Raw genomic sequence first — 18,004 nt, forward strand, 5'->3', positions numbered from 1 at the left:
TACATATTAAATATATGATATATCAATTCAACTAATGTTTAAAATATCTCCCGCCCGACGGGCGGGCCGACCCTAGTCATATAATATAAAATAGTATCAAAAGTTACTAATTGATATATAAGGGTTAAGGATTAAGATAAATATGTACGACTCACGATAGTTTTTGTCGATAACATTTGTAAACTTTTTTCAAACAAAACATTTGTAAATAATTAACGGATTGTTTTCATATTTTTCCAAGGGTTTCATTTTTCACAATTTCTTGTAGTCATGGGCATTCGATTCTCGGTTTCGGTTCCGATTCGTTTTTATTGATTTTTCAGTTCTTTGTTTCTAGAGGTTCGGATATTTAGAAAATTTGGTTTGGTTCCGATTTGGTTTTTTGGTTATCGGTTATAATATCAAAGTTAGGAACCAGGGAATATCCAAAATAATTTTGGATCCCATTGGGTTCTGGTTCGGTTCCGATTTTTCGGTTAATTTGGGTTAAAAAGTAAGAAATTTTTTGAATTTTTTCAGATTAAATATATTTTTTGGATTTTCGATAAAAAATTGGATAATTCACATAATTTTAAACATTTTGGATAAAACAACATTTTGGTAATTCTCTTTTTAGGTATTTTGTTTATAATTAATATTTTAAAATTATTTAATTATTTTAAAACAAAATATACTTAATATTTATAAATATATAAATTATATTATAGAAATTTGGGTGTCTATTCAGTTCTTAGTTCGGTTCCAATTCGGTTCGGTTCAAGTTCGGTTCCGGTTCTTTAGTTCTAGAGATGTATGATCCGCTAAGGTATTTGGTAGGATCTAAACCCAAACATAACCTATGTTTTCGATTCGGTTCAGGGTAAATGTGTCCATGTCATTTCTTGTATCAGAAAAATTATATCGATAATAGATTAGATTCAAAAAGGAGAAAATTACGTGGAAAGACACTTTTTGTCTTTGCAATAGCAAAAATATACATATGATGTTGGCCATATACTTTTTGTGTGTTATTTCTCCATAATACTCTTACACCTAACTTCTGGTTACACTTATTCCTCTAGATGTTAGATATTTTTAATTTTATTTTATTTTAATATTTCAAACATGAAAATCAATTTCCCAATTTCTCATCCAACTTAAAGACGCATTCTTCTTTCTTCCCAAATCTCGATTCAAAACCCTAACATATATCCCAATTAAAAACCTTAACCTAGATTCAAAACCTAACCCATTACGACCAGATCGGTATGTTCCTGTGGAGCGTAACAGACCGTTTGTGTCCGATCGAAAGAGGCGCGACTTCAGGGCCGTTGGACACCACTGGAGAGATTTCTAGATCTAATTCTGCCAAGCATCGCATAAAGAAGAGCCTCTCATGGAATCCGTTATCGGTCACCCAAAAGTATTTAGCCTTGCAAGGTGGTCTTGCAGGTGTACTAACAAGTGCATCTTTGAAGCAGTCATCGATTCTTCAAAATTGAACATATTTTTTATTATGAGAATAAATCCTACTACTTCGGATCCAGCGGTTTCAATACGTGAAAAAACCAACCTGGGACGTATTGCCCAAATCATTGGTCCCCATGGAGGTGGTGAATGGAGGGCTACAATTGGTAGTTTCAGGGAGAGGAAGCAGCGACCGTGGGTCCTTTTGATGTTGAACTTCGTCGACAGTGCTAAAAAGGTGTTTGGTGCTAAGAAGGAGAACACCGTGAGTTCCGATGGCGGTGTTATCGTCGAGGCAGCTCCTGTCAAAGAGAATGATTTACATTGGGCATTGGGGAAAGCATGGGAAGACAGAGTGCAATTAGCTGAAGCAAGGTTGGATCTTCGCCGCGATGCATCCGAGTTTCTGATGGCTAATCTCTACCGTGTTGTTCATAGTGAGTTACAGGGCTTGTCCTGAGAACTGGAGAAAGACGAAGATGGTAATAGGTTAGATAGTAGTACTATAGAGTTAGCAAGTTCGAGCAACGAAAGGGGGAAGAGACTGGCTTCCCCACCAGAGGTGGTGGAAGTCAAAGAAAGGAAACATTTATGGGAATTTTTTGCAGAGGCTCGATGGAGGTTGGGGTGGTTATGGAGGAGGAGGTGGTGATACAGAGGTGGGAGGTGAAAGACGTGAGGGATGATGGAGGTGGTTGTGGATACTTTAGTAAAGGTGTGGTGGAGGTGATTGTGGATACGACAATGGAGATGGAGGATGTGGTGGAGATGGTTGTAGATGCGATTGTGGTGGTTATGGAAAAGGAGGTAGTGGATACAGAGATGAAAAACGTGAGAGGTGGATACGGTGGTGGTGCATGTGGCTACTCTGAGAGAAGAAGGTGGTGATAGATACGGTAAATGTAAAAAAATGTCCACATACCCAAAAAAATATCTAAAAAACATTTACGTGAATATGAAAAAGTTGTTCATGAAAATAGTATCCACATAACTATATGCATAAATATTTTATTTAAACACAAAAAATCAACACTCACCGCAAGATCCAAATCTAAACACATCTACAACAACTTAGCTGAAGGGTACATTTGTCCAAAAAATACTTAAGTTCTATAAATTGTGTGCAACAAGCAAGATGTGTTCTTTTGTGTAGAAAAAAAGAAAAATGTGTTTTTTTTTTATGGTAACTCACTCTTGAAAAAGTGCACACTAAAATTGCCCAATGGTTAACTCGTTTTACATCTACATTTTACGCATACATTAACTAGTTTTGGCTCAACTAGTAATATAGCAATGGTATTATTACAAAATCGCTAGATAAGTTTTGTAGAAGGGAACAAGCAACAAATATCTAAAATTGCTTTCATGTCAAAGAAAAATAAAAGCTGATTTCATGCATTGTCATGTGTGGGATAGTGACGTTTTTGTAACCATTATTGGATGAGTTGAGAATACTAAAGGCATGATTAACCCCGATCTCTTAGTCGGGGTTTTTAACTCATAATTTGACATTTTTTGTTTTTTTTTAACATTTTTCGGCTAAGAGACGATTCTTATATCTCTTATTCAAGAGACGGTTCTTAGAGCATCCTTATCGCGGTTAATTAAACCCGTTTCTTCCTTATTTTTTTATTAAAAGAAAATTAAAAAAGGAAAAAAACGCAAGAGACGTGTGTTTTGTCGTCTCGTGAAGGAACGCCTCGTGGTGGACGCGTGTCAACAAACGAGAGGGTGGAGGTTCGGTTACGCGTTAAACGCGTCTCAAACTTTTCTTTCTCTCTCTCTCTCTCTCTCTCTCTCTCTCTCTCTCACCCCCTCTCTCTCTCTCGACGAAGGCGATATGTTTGGCGATTTGATCGATTATCCATGTGATTGAGCCTCTTGTTGTTATGATCGGTTGTTACATGTTGATTCTCGTCGAATCTGTCTCTCGGTGGTTCTCCTCGACGTTGCCGAAGCTTCCACGCGTCTGCTCGCCTCTAATCGAAAGGTAATCCGGTTCTTTGTCTCATGCATGTGATTGATCTATGTTCAACTTGTTCTGATTGCAATTTCTTCTCTTTTTTTTTTGGTTTGTTCGGTTCGATTTGGTGTATCGGTGGCGAGGGAGCTCTCCTCTACGGTGCCGGATCTCTCCTCGACAGCGACGGAGCTCTCCTCGATGGCGATGAAGCTGTCTCTCGGTGGCGACGGAGCTCTCTTACAGTGGCTCTCCTCGAATCGAAGGTAAAGCTTCTGTTGTCTCATGTTCTTAAAATGTTTTAAAATTTCATGGATCAAAATCGATTTGTTGTATAGATGGATCAAATTTGATATGTTTAAAAGTCACTGATAAAATCGTTTTGTATAAGTTCTGACTTGATGTTTGAGTGTGTGGGTTTCTCAAATACATTGTTGATCAAGTTAGTAGTCTCTGACTTCCTGTTTCTGTGTTTGTGTGTTTTCAATCTCAAGGATCCATGGTGCAAGAGGAAGGAACCTCAAAGCAGAGGAGTGCAAAGCAGAGCAATACAGGTAAATGTCTACGTCTGTCCAATTTATTGAGCGCCTTGATGTCGAGTTAGGTAGTTAATATTCTGCTTAGTGATATATTATGGTTGTGTTAGTAATAAATAGGTGTAATGGCTAGGTTGATGGTTAGATAGAAAGCGTGATTGAAGTGTGATAAATGTGTTAGGTTGATGTCAACTCCATATTGTGTTTGATCTATTTAAGATAGTGTTATTCTCTTTCTCTCTTCTGTCTCAGCTTCTTCTTCTCTTCCTTCTATCTTTCTGTCCGTCTTCTTTTCCTTCTTTTTTTCTTTCTATCTTTCTGTGTCATTCTGTGACATTCTCGGGGATGGATTCCAATCCATACCGGCAGAGTACGAACTATGTTGATCTCCTTACGAGTCAACATGGTGTCTTTAGTTTTGTAGAAGATAGTGTCCAACTATCTTCTTCATCGCAAGTCCCTATCTTTGGGATTCAAGGAGCTGAAGCTTCAAGCTGCCCTCAAGATACTACTGCAGAGCGTAGGGAACGCAGGATGTGGACGTCTGTAGAAGTTATGGTGCTCATCAGCTCCTGGGTTAACACAAGCAAGGATCCAGTAGTGGGAAATGAGCAACGGTCTGGGGCATTCTGGAATAGGATTGCCGCTTACTTTGCGGCAAGTCCCAAGGCTGCAGCCACTGAACACCGAGAATCAACTCATTGCAAGCAGCGTTGGCACAAGATCAATGATCAAGTCAACAAGTTCTGTGGGGCTTTTGAAGCAGCAACCAGAGAGAAGACAAGTGGAAAAAATGAGAATGATTTTCTCAACAGAGCTCATGAAATCTTCTTCAACAACCACCGAAAAAAAATTATTCTTGAGCATGCTTGGAAGGAGCTTCGGAATGATCAAAAATGGTGTGCCATTGCTACATCTAAAAACGAAGGAAGCGCTAAAAGGAGGAAGTTAGACGAGGGTTCACAGTCTGAGACTTCACACGCACATGAAACTTGTTGTTGTTGTTGTATATCACGGACACAAGTCTTCAAATGTTGTATAAATGAAACTTCTTCTATCTCTCTCAATATTAAACTGCCATCTCAAGTCCTTCTATCTCTCTCAATTTATCTCAAGTGTAATCACTTTCTCAAACTTCTCTTTAATCACAAACTTCTCTTCTTAATCTCTCACTTTATAAACACTTCAACACTTAATCACTTTCTTCCTTCACGTTAAACTCTTAATCACTCTCTATTTAAACTCTTTTTAATCACGTTAATGGCTTCTTCTTCTTCTCAAAACACTTTCGATGAAGCTTTTGATGATACATTTGATGAGCTTTTTGATCAACATTTTGATCAAGCATTTGAGAATTTTACCATTCAAGCTAATCAAGAAGAACGAAGAAAAAAAAGGAAAAAAAGAGTTTATATTGAAAGACATCGTGAAGAAGGGCATAATCGTTTATAGAAAGATTATTTCAGTCAAACTCCAATGTATCCTCATAATTTCTTCCGACGACGTTTTAGAATGAACAAGCCATTGTTCTTGCACATTGTGGATCGACTCTCCAACGAAGTTCAATATTTTCGGGAAACAAAAGATGGTCTCGGAAGGAATAGTCTCTCTCCACTTCAAAAGTGTACCGCCGCCATTCGTGTCTTGGCGTATGGTTCTGCAGCTGATACCGTCGACGAATACCTCCGGCTCGGTGAGACAACAACTCGGTTATGTGTTGAAAATTTTGTGGAAGGAATAATATATTTGTTCGGTGAAGAGTACTTAAGAAGACCAACACCAGCTGATCTTCAACGTCTACTTGATGTTGGAGAGTATCGTGGCTTCCCCGGGATGATAGGAAGCATCGATTGTATGCATTGGGAGTGGAAGAATTGTCCCACCGATTGGAAAGGGCAATATGCTCGTGGTTCGGGTAAACCAACAATCGTTTTAGAGGCGGTTGCTTCATACGATCTCTGGATATGACATGCGTTTTTTGGACCTCCAGGTACATTAAATGATATCAATGTTCTTGATCGTTCACCAGTTTTTGATGACATAATAAATGGTCAAGCTACGAATATCACTTTCTCTGTCAATGGACATCAGTATAATATGACTTATTATCTCACCGATGGTATTTATCCGAAATGGTCAACTTTTATCTAATTTATTCGTATACCACAAGAGCCGCAAGCAGTTTTATTTGCTCAGCGTCAAGAAGCTGTCCGAAAAGATGTAGAGCGAGCTTTTGGAGTCTTGCAAGCTCGCTTTGGCATTGTTAAAAATCCAGCGAGGAGTTGGGATAAAGTAAAAATTAGGAAGATTATGAGAGTAAGTATCATACTCCATAATATGATAGTAGAAAACAAACGAGATGGATACACTCAATTTGATGTTCAAGAGTTCCAACAAGGAAAAGACCACGGAAGTTCACATGTTGATCTCACGTATTCTACAGATATCCCTTCAAATATCGCAAATATGATGGGTGTTCGAACAAGAATTCGTGATACACAAAGGCATCAACAACTGAAAGATGATTTGGTTGAACACATATGGCGTAGATTTGGAGGTGATGAAGACAACAACTGATCTCTGATGCTTATTTCAAATAATTCTCGTTTATTTTAATAATCTTGTTTTCATGTTTTTAATTTAAAATCTATGTGTTAAGATGTTGTCTTTTATTTATTAAAAAAAAAGTTTTTAAAAAAATATTGAATATTTTTTTTTTTTCAAGAACCCGAAAACAAGAGACTTGCAATGTATACATCAAAATCTCAGGGTTCTTGACAAAGTCTCTTTAATACTTTTATGCCTTAAATATTATTAAAATTTAATCAAGAGACCCTTAATGGAGTTGTGAGATAATGATGCTCTTATATCTCTTATTCAAGAGACGATTTTTAGTTTTTCTTAGTTAAAATCTAAAAAAAAACTAAGAACCGTCTCTTAGCCGAAACTAAAAACCACAGTTAAGAGACTGAGGTTAATGATAGTGTAATGGCTTGTCTTAAAAACCATGTGTGCAAGCAATTGGCTAGACAGGAGTGGAAAACGGGGTTAAAAAAGAAGTGGAAAAAGTGAAAAACAAAATGAGAAAAGAGGAGAAAAGTGGAGTAAACTTTATTACTCCAAGAAAACATGGAGTAAATATTAGTGTGTGATTCTCGCTTTTTCAATAGTAAGGAGAGTAAAAGCCCATGTGTATGACTCAAGTGACTTTCTTTTGCAAAGAAATAAAACTCCGCAAACATGACAATTAGTGAAATTATTTTAAAAATAAAACTTCAAGTAAAGTAGTTTTGATACTTATATTTCTTACGAGCAATATTGAGAAATCAAATAAAAGAACAAAAAAACTGACTTGGATATCTGAATGAAATTATGATAGAGAGCAAAAATAGAAAATGATTCTGAATTAAGTAGACATAATCCCAAAAAAAGAGTTTCTCGAGTACAAAGTAGTAAAGAAAAACCAAATAAAAAAGAGCTCTGAAGATTAATGTATACAGCAAAAAGCAAAAACTGAGATGAGACTGGAGAACCAAACCATTGACAAAGTCAATCTGTTTAGGTGTTGGTGGCACGAGTGTAGATCTGCTGGCTCGAGTGAGCAGCGACCATCCTGATCACACCTTTCGCCATTAGCTCCCTAATAGCCTTCCTTGCTAGAGACCCGTTGATCTGTATTTTTCAAGGAGACAGAAACGTAAAACACAAGATTGACGTTCTAGATGAGAACGAGAGCAGCAACTAGGGAATGATACAACATTTGTGGAAGCAAAGAATCAAACAACATCATATATGTACACATGAAGTAGAGACAGAGAGATATATGCATACCCTCATACGGTCGGAGAGAATGGAAGGGGTGATGAGCTTGAACTTGGGAGCTTCAGTGAGAAGCTTGTCGTAAGTAGCCTGATCAAACAACACCATGTTGTTCACCTTCTCCTTTTGCTTTCCCTTGCTCCACTTCTGTTTTTTTTTTAAAACAAAACAACAATTAAGACACAAATGATAAAAATAAAAACAACAAAGCTAACACACACACAAAAATGTCAGAATCAGACATAGAGCTTAATGATCAAGTACATTTCGAAGATTCATTAAGTTCGACTAAAAGAGTTTCTATAATCATATTAATAGATGCAAGCAGATACCTCTAAAATCTAACTTAAACACAAAGTAGATTACACTAAAGATGATAGTAGAGGATACGAACCTTCTTCTTCTGTTTTCCACCACCGGATTTGGCCGGCTTCGATGATGGTGGTGGAACCTTGTCCTTCTTTGGCGCCTGAAACACACGGTAAACTCCAAATTAGATAAGAGAAACAGAAAAATCAATACAGAGAGATGGAGAGAGAGTAACCATGATGTTGAGTCACAATCGGCGTGTATACTAGAGATCGAACGAAGATGAGGCTCACGGAGACGACAGTGAGAAAGGTAGTGCTATTCTTCTTATATATTAGGGTTTCTGAGTTCGGAGCGTTATAAAAGGCACGAGAAAGCCCATTACTGTTTTAATAATATGATCTACTGTTATTTTAGCCCAGTTGAGCCCAATTAAACGAATGATAGAAAATAGTCAATTACCACCTATGATGATTTTTGTGATGTTGGTTTTCAAACAATAATTGTGAAATTTTCAGTGATACTTCGACGAAATTCACATCAATGGACACTAATATTTAACTATAGATCGGTTTTCTCTAAGTATTGTTTGTTTTCATACATGGATCTCTCTCTCTATGGTAAATACATAAATTAACTTGAGGGTAAAGATGATGAGTGGTCTTTCTTAACAGTTTCACCAATTAATGAGTGAGTGTATGGCCTTTAATTTATTTCTCTCGTGTCCTCTTGCCAATTTTGGGCACTAGCTAGTAAACCTGGGGAAAAGAAACCTAAAATCCCCCTAGACCCGAGAATGTACTTGAACCTGAAATGTTAGCAATCAAAATTAAATGGATAAACCGAAAATCTGAAAACACGTCACAAAATTATTTGAAATCGATATTGAAACCTAAATAAATATTTTAAATACTCAATTCTATGTTTATTTTGATATGATATCTAATATATATAAATCAAACACTTATTTTGTTTTTTAATTTTATTGAAAACAACATATATCAAACTATACATATTTTTTTTCTTTACTAATTTAAAATTATAGGTGATGAACTGATGTGGAATACAAGAAAGTTACAGAAGTTGTGAGCAAGGACTAGGTATTGCTATCCACAATTATTTTCAACCAGGTGACTCACTCGCGCCTATGCGCGGACATGAATATTTGTAAGAAACCAAAATATAATAATTTTGGATAATATTTTATTAGTTTTATTTTTTGTGTATTTTTATTTTATTTTAATTAAAATTTTATTTATAGATTTTTTAGTTGTGGTGTTATAATGTTTCCCAATATATTCAATTTGGCCATGATGATTATTTCTAAATTTCTAAAAACGCAGGTGTAAGAGTTGATCTTAAATGTGTTAATTATTTTCGATTCACCTTCTACCAACTTATTCTTGAACTTCTTAACAAAATTATTATCTTCAATTGTTGTATGAATGCGGTTATCCTATGAAATAATTAAAATATAAGCTATAAGTTATATAGAATTGAAGGATGAAATATGGATTTTTATAGTTGCAGGATTAGCAGAAGTTGAAAAATATGATGAAATTATCTCATCATTAATCAAAACCATCTCAATATATAGTAACATTCCTTTTGATCTTGCATATATCTAAAGAAGAACAAATTTTCTAATGAAAGTCATGGGAATTTTTTCCTACGAATAAAATAATTGAACTACATGAATTTAAGAAAAATATAATCCAATTTTAACATAATAAAAATCGTTGTTCAATTTAAAATAATAGATGTAATTCAACATATCAAAAATAAATATTTGAAATAATATAAAATATTATATGTGAAATCACATATCAAACTAAGTTGGGAACATGATGATACATAATATTTTTTCTTATACATATAAAATACAAAACAACTTAAACTTATAAGAATGACAAAAATATATTTATCAATCGGTATAATTCAATTATTACGTAAAATGTAAAATGTTTGTATCTGGCATGAGCTGGAGAATCATTAAGTAATATAATTTAATTTGAAGTGTGATTTATAGACTTATCGTGCATCTTAATTTAGTATCCCTTTTGTCAGCCAAATTTTATTATTATCTTTTAAGTGTGACAGTAAATGAATGAAATTGCATGTTTGCTACCCTTTTAACTAACTAGATAATGCTGCGAAATAATGTAAACCCAACCCATTTTAAATTTATTATTGATTTTTATTTCAATATAAATTATTAAATTATATAAGTTTTAACTTAATATTATAAATTATCTAATTTTAATATCCAAAAATTGATGTATTAATTCCATCTTTTTATTAAGGTGTGTATTTTTAGATCAAATTATTCTATTTAGTAATAACCAAATTATCTTTAAGTAACTTAGATTTGAAATCAAACATTTCTTATAGTTGTACATTATTCATTTGAAATGTTTGCGTAAAGATTTAAAATATTTGGAAACAAAAAATTGATACGGTGAATTGAAGTATTTTTTTTTTTGAAGGGATGTATAATTTATTCAATCAAAACTATTTTTACAGAATAAGTCATATTATAAAATTCTATACATACAGATAATATTATATAAATTATTATAGTAAACATCTTAAATATATATATATATATATATATATGTATGTATATATATATATCTATTTATAACTGTAAAATTTTATGACGAAAATATATATTTTATATTAGATTTTATTTTCCTAATTAACATAAACTTAATAATATGTCTTATAATCGCCTAATGTATATATTTTTTGAATGTGTGTCAATGGGATGCACCACAGTTTGCTATAAATTTTAAATAATTTATTTATTTTGAATGAAAATGTTGATATTGTGACTAATTTATCCATTTCCATAATGATTAAGATGTTTGTCCCAAACATTTAAATATTTGGAAATAAAAAGTTCAATGTTGAATGAAGTATTTTCATTTTTGAATGAGTTTAACATTTTTCAATAATAGTGATTTTTACAGTAAATATTGATTGGTAATAAAAGATGAAAACAAGACATTTTATGCTCATTTCTCCCTCCATTGGCTCCTTATATAACCAATGTTCTAAAGAAATGGCTCAGTTTATTCTCCATCCCAATTCTTCTCTTGCATGCAAATAAAATCTAACTATTTTCTTTGTTTTTGTTGCACACCAAAATCTGGTTCCCTCTAAAAACTCTATCAAAGAGTCATGTCAAAACAAAACAATTTTTTTGTCAACAAACTTTCCAAAACAAAACAATTAACATTCACACAAGTTATGAACACTATAAACACCACACCAGAAATAAACATATATTACTAAATATATATATTATGAGTATTTTAAATTATCAATGGAGTTAAAGTAAATGTATGTGTTTTATTAAATTTTTTGATTGGTGTATCAAAACCTAAAGAGAGCAATAAAGTGGGAAGTGGAATTTAATCAAAATGTGTCTCAATGGTATACATTTTGATAAACTGTTTTACATTAAATGTGTGTGTTTTATTCTTTCAATGTTTATTTTATTTGATAATTTTTATTCTAATGATGAATCTGATCTAACATTTCATGATGATAATGGAAAGTGAAATCACTAAAAGAGACAAGTGCAAAGATGATGATAATAAATTGATATTTTGACGAAGATCCATGGTACTCAAAAACATGTGTCAATTGTATACATTACAATTTAATATACAGTTTAAAAATTATTATATTATTTTCAGTGGAAAATATTTATACTGAAACAAATTTTGTTTTTTTTATGAATGTTTGCATTAATATTTTAAATATTTGGAAACAAAAAAATAATAAGATAAATTGAAATATCTTTACCTTTTGAAAGAGCGTAAATTTATTCAGTCAAAACGATTTTTACTGAATAAATTATATTATACAACTTATAATATAGGCATAAATACAGATGATATTATTTAAAAAACTATAGGAAAACATATCTCTGTTAATAACTATGTATTATAGATTTTCATTTCCTAATTACATAAACCTAATAATATGTCTTAAATTCGTCTAATGTATATCTTTGTGTTAATTGGATACAACACAACTGAATATACAATTTTCAAATTTATTTAGATATTTAGAATGATTGTTTTAAAAATTGTGACTGATTTATCAATGCACCATAATTATTAAGATGTTTGCACCAAAATTTTAAATATTTGAAAACAAAAAATATATTGAAAGACTAAAGTATTTTTTTTCTAATAATGACCAAAGTATTTCATTTTTGAATGTATATTGTTTTAGTAAAAGGCTATTTTTACATCTGACTATTGCATTTGTTTGAATGAAAAATAAAACAATAAAAGAATAAGAGATGAAAATTCCAAAGTATTTTATTCATTTCAAAATTGGGTTTGTTATACACATAAACTTAATCAATTTGTATAAAATTGAAATAAAACATTCATTAACTAATTTTATTATAGTTATTGATAAAATATAATAAATGTTAATAGTCATACTTATCTTTTTTAGAAATAATAAAATGTTTAAATTAAATAAATATACTATTTGGTTTATAAAATTATATTACCAAAAGTCATATTTAGTTTTTTATTTAAATTTAAAATAAAATTTGACAAAAAATATATTATATTGCTTTAACTTTTTTTACAAAATATTTATATTCCGTAAAATCTCAGTAGCCATGTTTATTTAATGTAACTATGAATTGATAAGATTTTATTTATTTATTAAAATAATACATATAAATCATGTATAATTTCAATAAAACATATTTACAAATCTAACATAATAAATCAAACTAAATGAAATTAACATAATTAATCAAAACTCTAACCTATTTAAAACAACAATGATAAGTACATGCAACACATATATTCAATGATAACCAAACCAATTAAATAGTCTACATAAAATTACATATCTAACTAAAAAATGTACTTTATACGTATAAATTAAAAAAATAAAATGTAAATAAATATTAATTAATTGTCATAATTTATTTATTTTATAAATATTTATATCAGTGCAAAATCATCAATACTAAATCATACTATGTTGACCAAAAAATAGATTATCAGTTTTTATTACATATATACTAATTTGAGAAGTGATTTTGATTATTTTCTACATTTTCCATAATTTTATGAATAATCAATAGTTTTAAGAAGTGACTTCTATTACTTGTCACATTTTTCATGATTTTTGGAATAATTAAAAGTTTTAATAATTTGTTTATTTGTCACATTTTTAATGAGTTTAAATAATTTTGCTTATTTATCATGTTCTTATGATTTTGACTGAAGGATTATCAATGTAAATTTATCATATTATTTGAACTTACTTAAATAGGTAAAAATAATAATTAGGATAGAAATCTAAATATTTTGCTCGACCAAATCTTGAAAATCATATTTGTTATAGGATATATAGAATAATATACATCAATTGATTTGTAAGAGATTTTAACTAGCGGAAAACTATCATATGAACTAAATACTAAATAGTATTTTTAATTTAATTATTTTGCTTCACTGTTTCTCAAATAAAAATTAAATATGTATAGTGACATGGATGTCAATAATAACATGAGCAAAATATGTCACTAACGTTCAACTTATCAATTTCGTTGTTCTCTATTCAATAATGTTTAATTTTATCAAAGACGTAAAACTGCTTACAAACGTATTACTTTACAAACAAAGTAACTATACGCATTAGGGGCATTGCCTCCGCGGAGGCGGAGTTGTGGACAGAGTTTTTGTTTTATCTCAATATTTGTTAGGGTTATTGTAATTGTGAATTTTGCGTTTTGGGTTGATCATTGTTTTTCAAGTTTTTTATTGTTATAGGGTTAGAGTTGTGATGATGAACTGTGTATGTATTGTTCTCCACTCATGAAAGACTAAACTACGTTACTAATGTGATTGATATAGTTCATGGTGTTGCTTGCTGTGCCACTGAGACTTATCGTTTGTTTTTCTTTTTAATTTATTACTTGTATTGTTGAGATTACATAAATTATATTAAGGTTGTTGAGAGTAACTTTTGTTTCTGGATATTTTTTCTCCAATTTAGTTGTGTAAGTTGTGTGTATTAAGTAATAATTTTTTCATTTTTATTATGTTGGTTATATGTTTTTTTATTTTTAAACATGTTGCTGTTACCGGACCTTTAAAACAAATAAATGAAAACTTGTAAAAATAACTATAAAATGAGTGACAATTAGTATTTGAGCATTAATGGGTTTTAAACGAATATATGTATTTCTCATAAGAAGACAATAGCATTGGCCTGTTGACATTGAGCATGTAAGTTATTTTCATAAGACAAGAGGAGTGAGCATGGAGATGTTGATGCCGCATTTGTGCCTGTTGGGATTGTCTCTTGTATCTCCTGATGTGGCTGTGTTTGTTTCTCTTTTATTTGATGGGTATTATGTAAACAAAAATCTTTGTTAGTTGTATTTATCAGAGTTTGTAACTTACTCTGCTTTTTTGTTTAGGTAATTTCACTGATCTTGGTTGTCGTCTTCGTCTTCTTCGTAAGCATCTGTGAAAGTAAGTTTGTAAATTGTTAAATAGCTGACTGTGTAGTTTGTATTTGTTTAGCTGGCTCAATGTATGTGTCGTTGAGTTTTAGTTGAGTTGATTGGTTTGGTATATTTATTTTGAAGTTTATTTGTAAGATTAGACAAAAAGAGAGGTGATCATTAATGATTCGGCTTTTTTGGGATTTTAGTTTTTGGTGTTTTGATTGTTTGGGTTATTGTGGTTTTTTTTAAGTTGTAAAATAAAGATTTGTGTAAAATTAGATTGATAAGTAAGGGGGATAAATAGACGACCATAAATTTTGGGTATGATATATTTTTGATTATTGATGTTAGCACAATATAGACAATAATATAAAGGGAATTATGTGCTGATTGTTTCTTACGGATCAATGAGGAGACGGATAACGACTCAAGTTGTTTCATTGGTGAGGTTAGAGCCCTGGACAGAACGGATTTGTCCAACCACATCTACGAGTTTAAATATCAGTTATGATATCGAAACATAATATAAACTCAGATGCAATATGATAATATACCTGGAAATTCTAGGTTTGCGTTCGCAATCACTTGGTGATTGTCGAACAGTCTAATCTTGACTGGAGATTGATCTCAGGAGCATCCGTGATGACTTCATCAATAATGGTTAGTGAGATGAAACGAATAAGGAATGAATGATCAGTTATCTTGTACATGCTGGAGCACCTAGCAACCTCAAAACGATCGACTTTCACAATGGAATCTGCTTTCAAAGATGGCATGTAATGATTAGTACGTTCGACGGGAGTAAATCCATGAATCACGGAATCTGCAAATAATATTATTCAACAAAGAATCAGGAAATCAATTAAAAAAATTATGTTAAATAAGTGTGATAGATCGAAGATTAACTTACATTTTCATCGAGGAAGAGAACCGTGATTCCCACAAACTCCATGTCTTTCTTTAAGTCAGGGAATCACAGAAGCGGAGGAAGCCAGAGGCTATGCTCTGGCTACTTCGACCAAGACGGAGAGACTCGAAGGTTGAGTGACGTACGCTAGAACGCCGGTTTGAGGAACTGGAGAGGCATAGAAAAACATTTTCTAGAACATGGTTAAAGCTAAGAGGAATCAATGAGTTTTGTGGAGATGCAGATTAGGTTCATCAAAGATGGGAATCATATATATATGGTTTACAGAGGGGTTACAAATCAGGAACATTTATTATCAAGCGATTTAAGAACAGACACACGGCGCAACTCTGTAACTTAGACTTGTTTGAGACAATGATGAAAAGAACTCAAACTCATGTTAAACGACAACAATTTACAATATAAGAAAACTATAATTGTTGCAAACTTCAGTTTTTTTTCATATAACATGATGAATCTCATTTAAAAATGAAACTCATAATACATTTATCGGTCCGACCCTCAGAGGAAGCCGAAGAAGTAAGGGCTTCCGACCTTCATAAGTATATTTTAGGTTTGGTCATCAATGTACAAAGCATCATTTAGCTTAGTGGTATAAATGTTGGTGTTTATATCTCAATAACCTGGATTCGAGCCATGAGCTTGATATTTTTTCACACTTTTTAGAAGTGGGGTCCACAAAATGCTGACGTGGCGCGCTGAGGAGTGAGAAAAACTCAACTATTATAATATAGACTAGGGTTAAACCCGCCCTACGGGTGGGTGAGCAATTTAAAAAACAATTAAACATATTTCAAATTTTAGTATATATTTGAATATAGCTATTTATATATAAGTGTTTTTAATCTTTTGTATTAATCTTTAATATTGCAAAAGATTATAATAATAAGATATTATTTTTACATTGTGGAAAAAGATACAAATTTGATAGTGATATATCATTTAACTAATTATTCACTGTTCAAAACTGAAAAGAAATTTTGTTTTGTTACTTTTAATCCCAAAATGGATAATAAACCAACTGATTATTAAAAAATATAATTAAACTAAGTGCGGGTTTATAACTTTATTTTTTATTAATAATTAAATTTGATTTCTAAATTATCAATATTTAATGAATTTGCATAATTTTTGTGTTTGTGAAAATATAATGTTAACCTACTTTGTTTAAAATTAAAATCACACATTTAAAAAATGTCATTGTAACTATCATAATTATCATTGTTTAAGAATGAAAGGTTAAACTCAATCGAACAACAGTTCATTAGAGCTTAATGGAGACAATAACATTATATTCATGTTTTACTGATAAATTTTAGATAAATTTCCAAATGTGGTAAATTTGTTCACTTGACGATGTGTTTCATGAGGAAAAAAACAAATTCTACTTAATTAATAGAAATTTATTTATTAGAATTTATTAATTTTTAAAAAATAAGAATTATGTTTTGATTATGTAATAATCACTGTTGTGTTTTTTTTCAATTTTACTGTGAATATTTTTAAGATTGAGCTTGGTAACCACAAAAAAAAATATCCATGATATTACTTTCGTTTTCATTTCCATTTGTCGGATTTTGATGAAATGTCAAAAATAATATCGTAAATGGATTTTCTTTTTTTTGTTCTTATAAATATTTTTTAGTTTTCCGTAGTTTTATATTTTGGATTAGACATGTAAATTTTTAAATAAACTATTATTTGTTAATTATTTTTCACAAAATTCTAGTTATTCAATGTAATTTTTACAAACAAAATATATAGTTTTATTTGTTACATCTTATTAATTTTCAAACTGATTTTTATAAGATATTTGTTTTGATTATTTACTAAAACCCCATATTCTTTCGCCTAGTTACTCCTCATGCAGCTAAAAAACTTATATTATTCCTACAATATTTTTGTGCAAGAGAACAAACCAATCATTTACAAAAAATTGAAGGAGAAAGTGAAGACACCAATGATGTTCCACGCCTCTTTGATCTTATTAAAGTTAAGGATGGAGGATGAAACTTCCATTCTAAGCAGCCTTGGGAAACTTACTTTCTTCATTCTTGTTAGCTTAGGTTCCATGGTTTTGAGTTTGTTATTTCTAATTTATTATGAGATTCTAAGCCATACCTCCTTATCAATCAAACTCCCTCACTTTTATCAAACCCGAATTAAGCTTTTTCAACTCAATGTTTTTCTTATCCATTACCTTTTTGTTCAAAACTTCGGTTACGTTTTTTCCTGCTAACTCGTAAGCACTTCGCGTCAGAAATGTTCTGTATACTCTAATCTTGGTAGCTTGTCTTTTCTACTCCAACCGCAGATTGCGGCTTATCTCTTGCCTCATAAGTTTCATTTTTTTTCCAGAGTTTCCACTGCCCCTGATGATGTTTCTTTTGTTTGCTCTTTTTTCCTCAATCTATCTAACACGTTTCTCTAAGTATTTAGAGTTCTGTAGCTCGGACAGAGTCTCGTGTGTAGAATCTAACTTCAACCTCTCCCAAGTTCTCAGT

At 31.5% G+C, this 18,004-nt stretch overlaps 2 protein-coding genes across 2 annotated transcripts; one reads left to right on the plus strand and one right to left on the minus strand.

Annotated features, from left to right (window-relative positions):
- Positions 1–3,607: 3,607 nt before the first annotated feature.
- LOC106320739 (glutathione S-transferase T3-like) lies at positions 3,608–6,519 on the plus strand. The gene is made up of 4 exons (XM_013759105.1): positions 3,608–3,672; positions 3,901–3,960; positions 4,359–4,907; positions 6,447–6,519. The coding sequence occupies exons 1-4, from the start codon at positions 3,608–3,610 to the stop codon at positions 6,517–6,519; spliced, it is 747 nt and encodes a 248-aa protein (XP_013614559.1).
- Positions 6,520–7,320: 801 nt separating this feature from the next.
- Positions 7,321–8,392, minus strand: LOC106320742 (40S ribosomal protein S25-4-like). Its single transcript, XM_013759108.1, has 4 exons — positions 8,306–8,392; positions 8,156–8,230; positions 7,774–7,908; positions 7,321–7,614 (listed from the first exon to the last, which is right to left on the minus strand). Exons 1-4 carry the CDS (start codon positions 8,306–8,308, stop codon positions 7,501–7,503), a joined length of 327 nt encoding a protein of 108 aa, XP_013614562.1. The 5' UTR covers positions 8,309–8,392; the 3' UTR covers positions 7,321–7,500.
- Between the last annotated feature and the right edge of the window lie 9,612 nt (positions 8,393–18,004).

Source organism: Brassica oleracea, unplaced genomic scaffold (assembly GCF_000695525.1).
Source record: "Brassica oleracea var. oleracea cultivar TO1000 unplaced genomic scaffold, BOL UnpScaffold01042, whole genome shotgun sequence".
Lineage (NCBI taxonomy): Eukaryota > Viridiplantae > Streptophyta > Magnoliopsida > Brassicales > Brassicaceae > Brassica > Brassica oleracea.

Coding starts and splice junctions, on each gene's coding strand:
- LOC106320742 (XM_013759108.1), bottom strand. Junction 7,909..8,155: donor GTGGAAAACAGAAGAAGAAG/GTTCGTATCCTC, acceptor AAAAAAAAACAG/AAGTGGAGCAAGGGAAAGCA. Junction 7,615..7,773: donor TTCTCTCCGACCGTATGAGG/GTATGCATATAT, acceptor TGAAAAATACAG/ATCAACGGGTCTCTAGCAAG.
- LOC106320739 (XM_013759105.1), top strand. CDS start 3,608: ATGGCGATGAAGCTGTCTCTCGGTGGCGACGGAGCTCTCTTACAGTGG. Junction 3,673..3,900: donor TGGCTCTCCTCGAATCGAAG/GTAAAGCTTCTG, acceptor TTCAATCTCAAG/GATCCATGGTGCAAGAGGAA. Junction 4,908..6,446: donor AAGTTAGACGAGGGTTCACA/GTCTGAGACTTC, acceptor TGATACACAAAG/GCATCAACAACTGAAAGATG.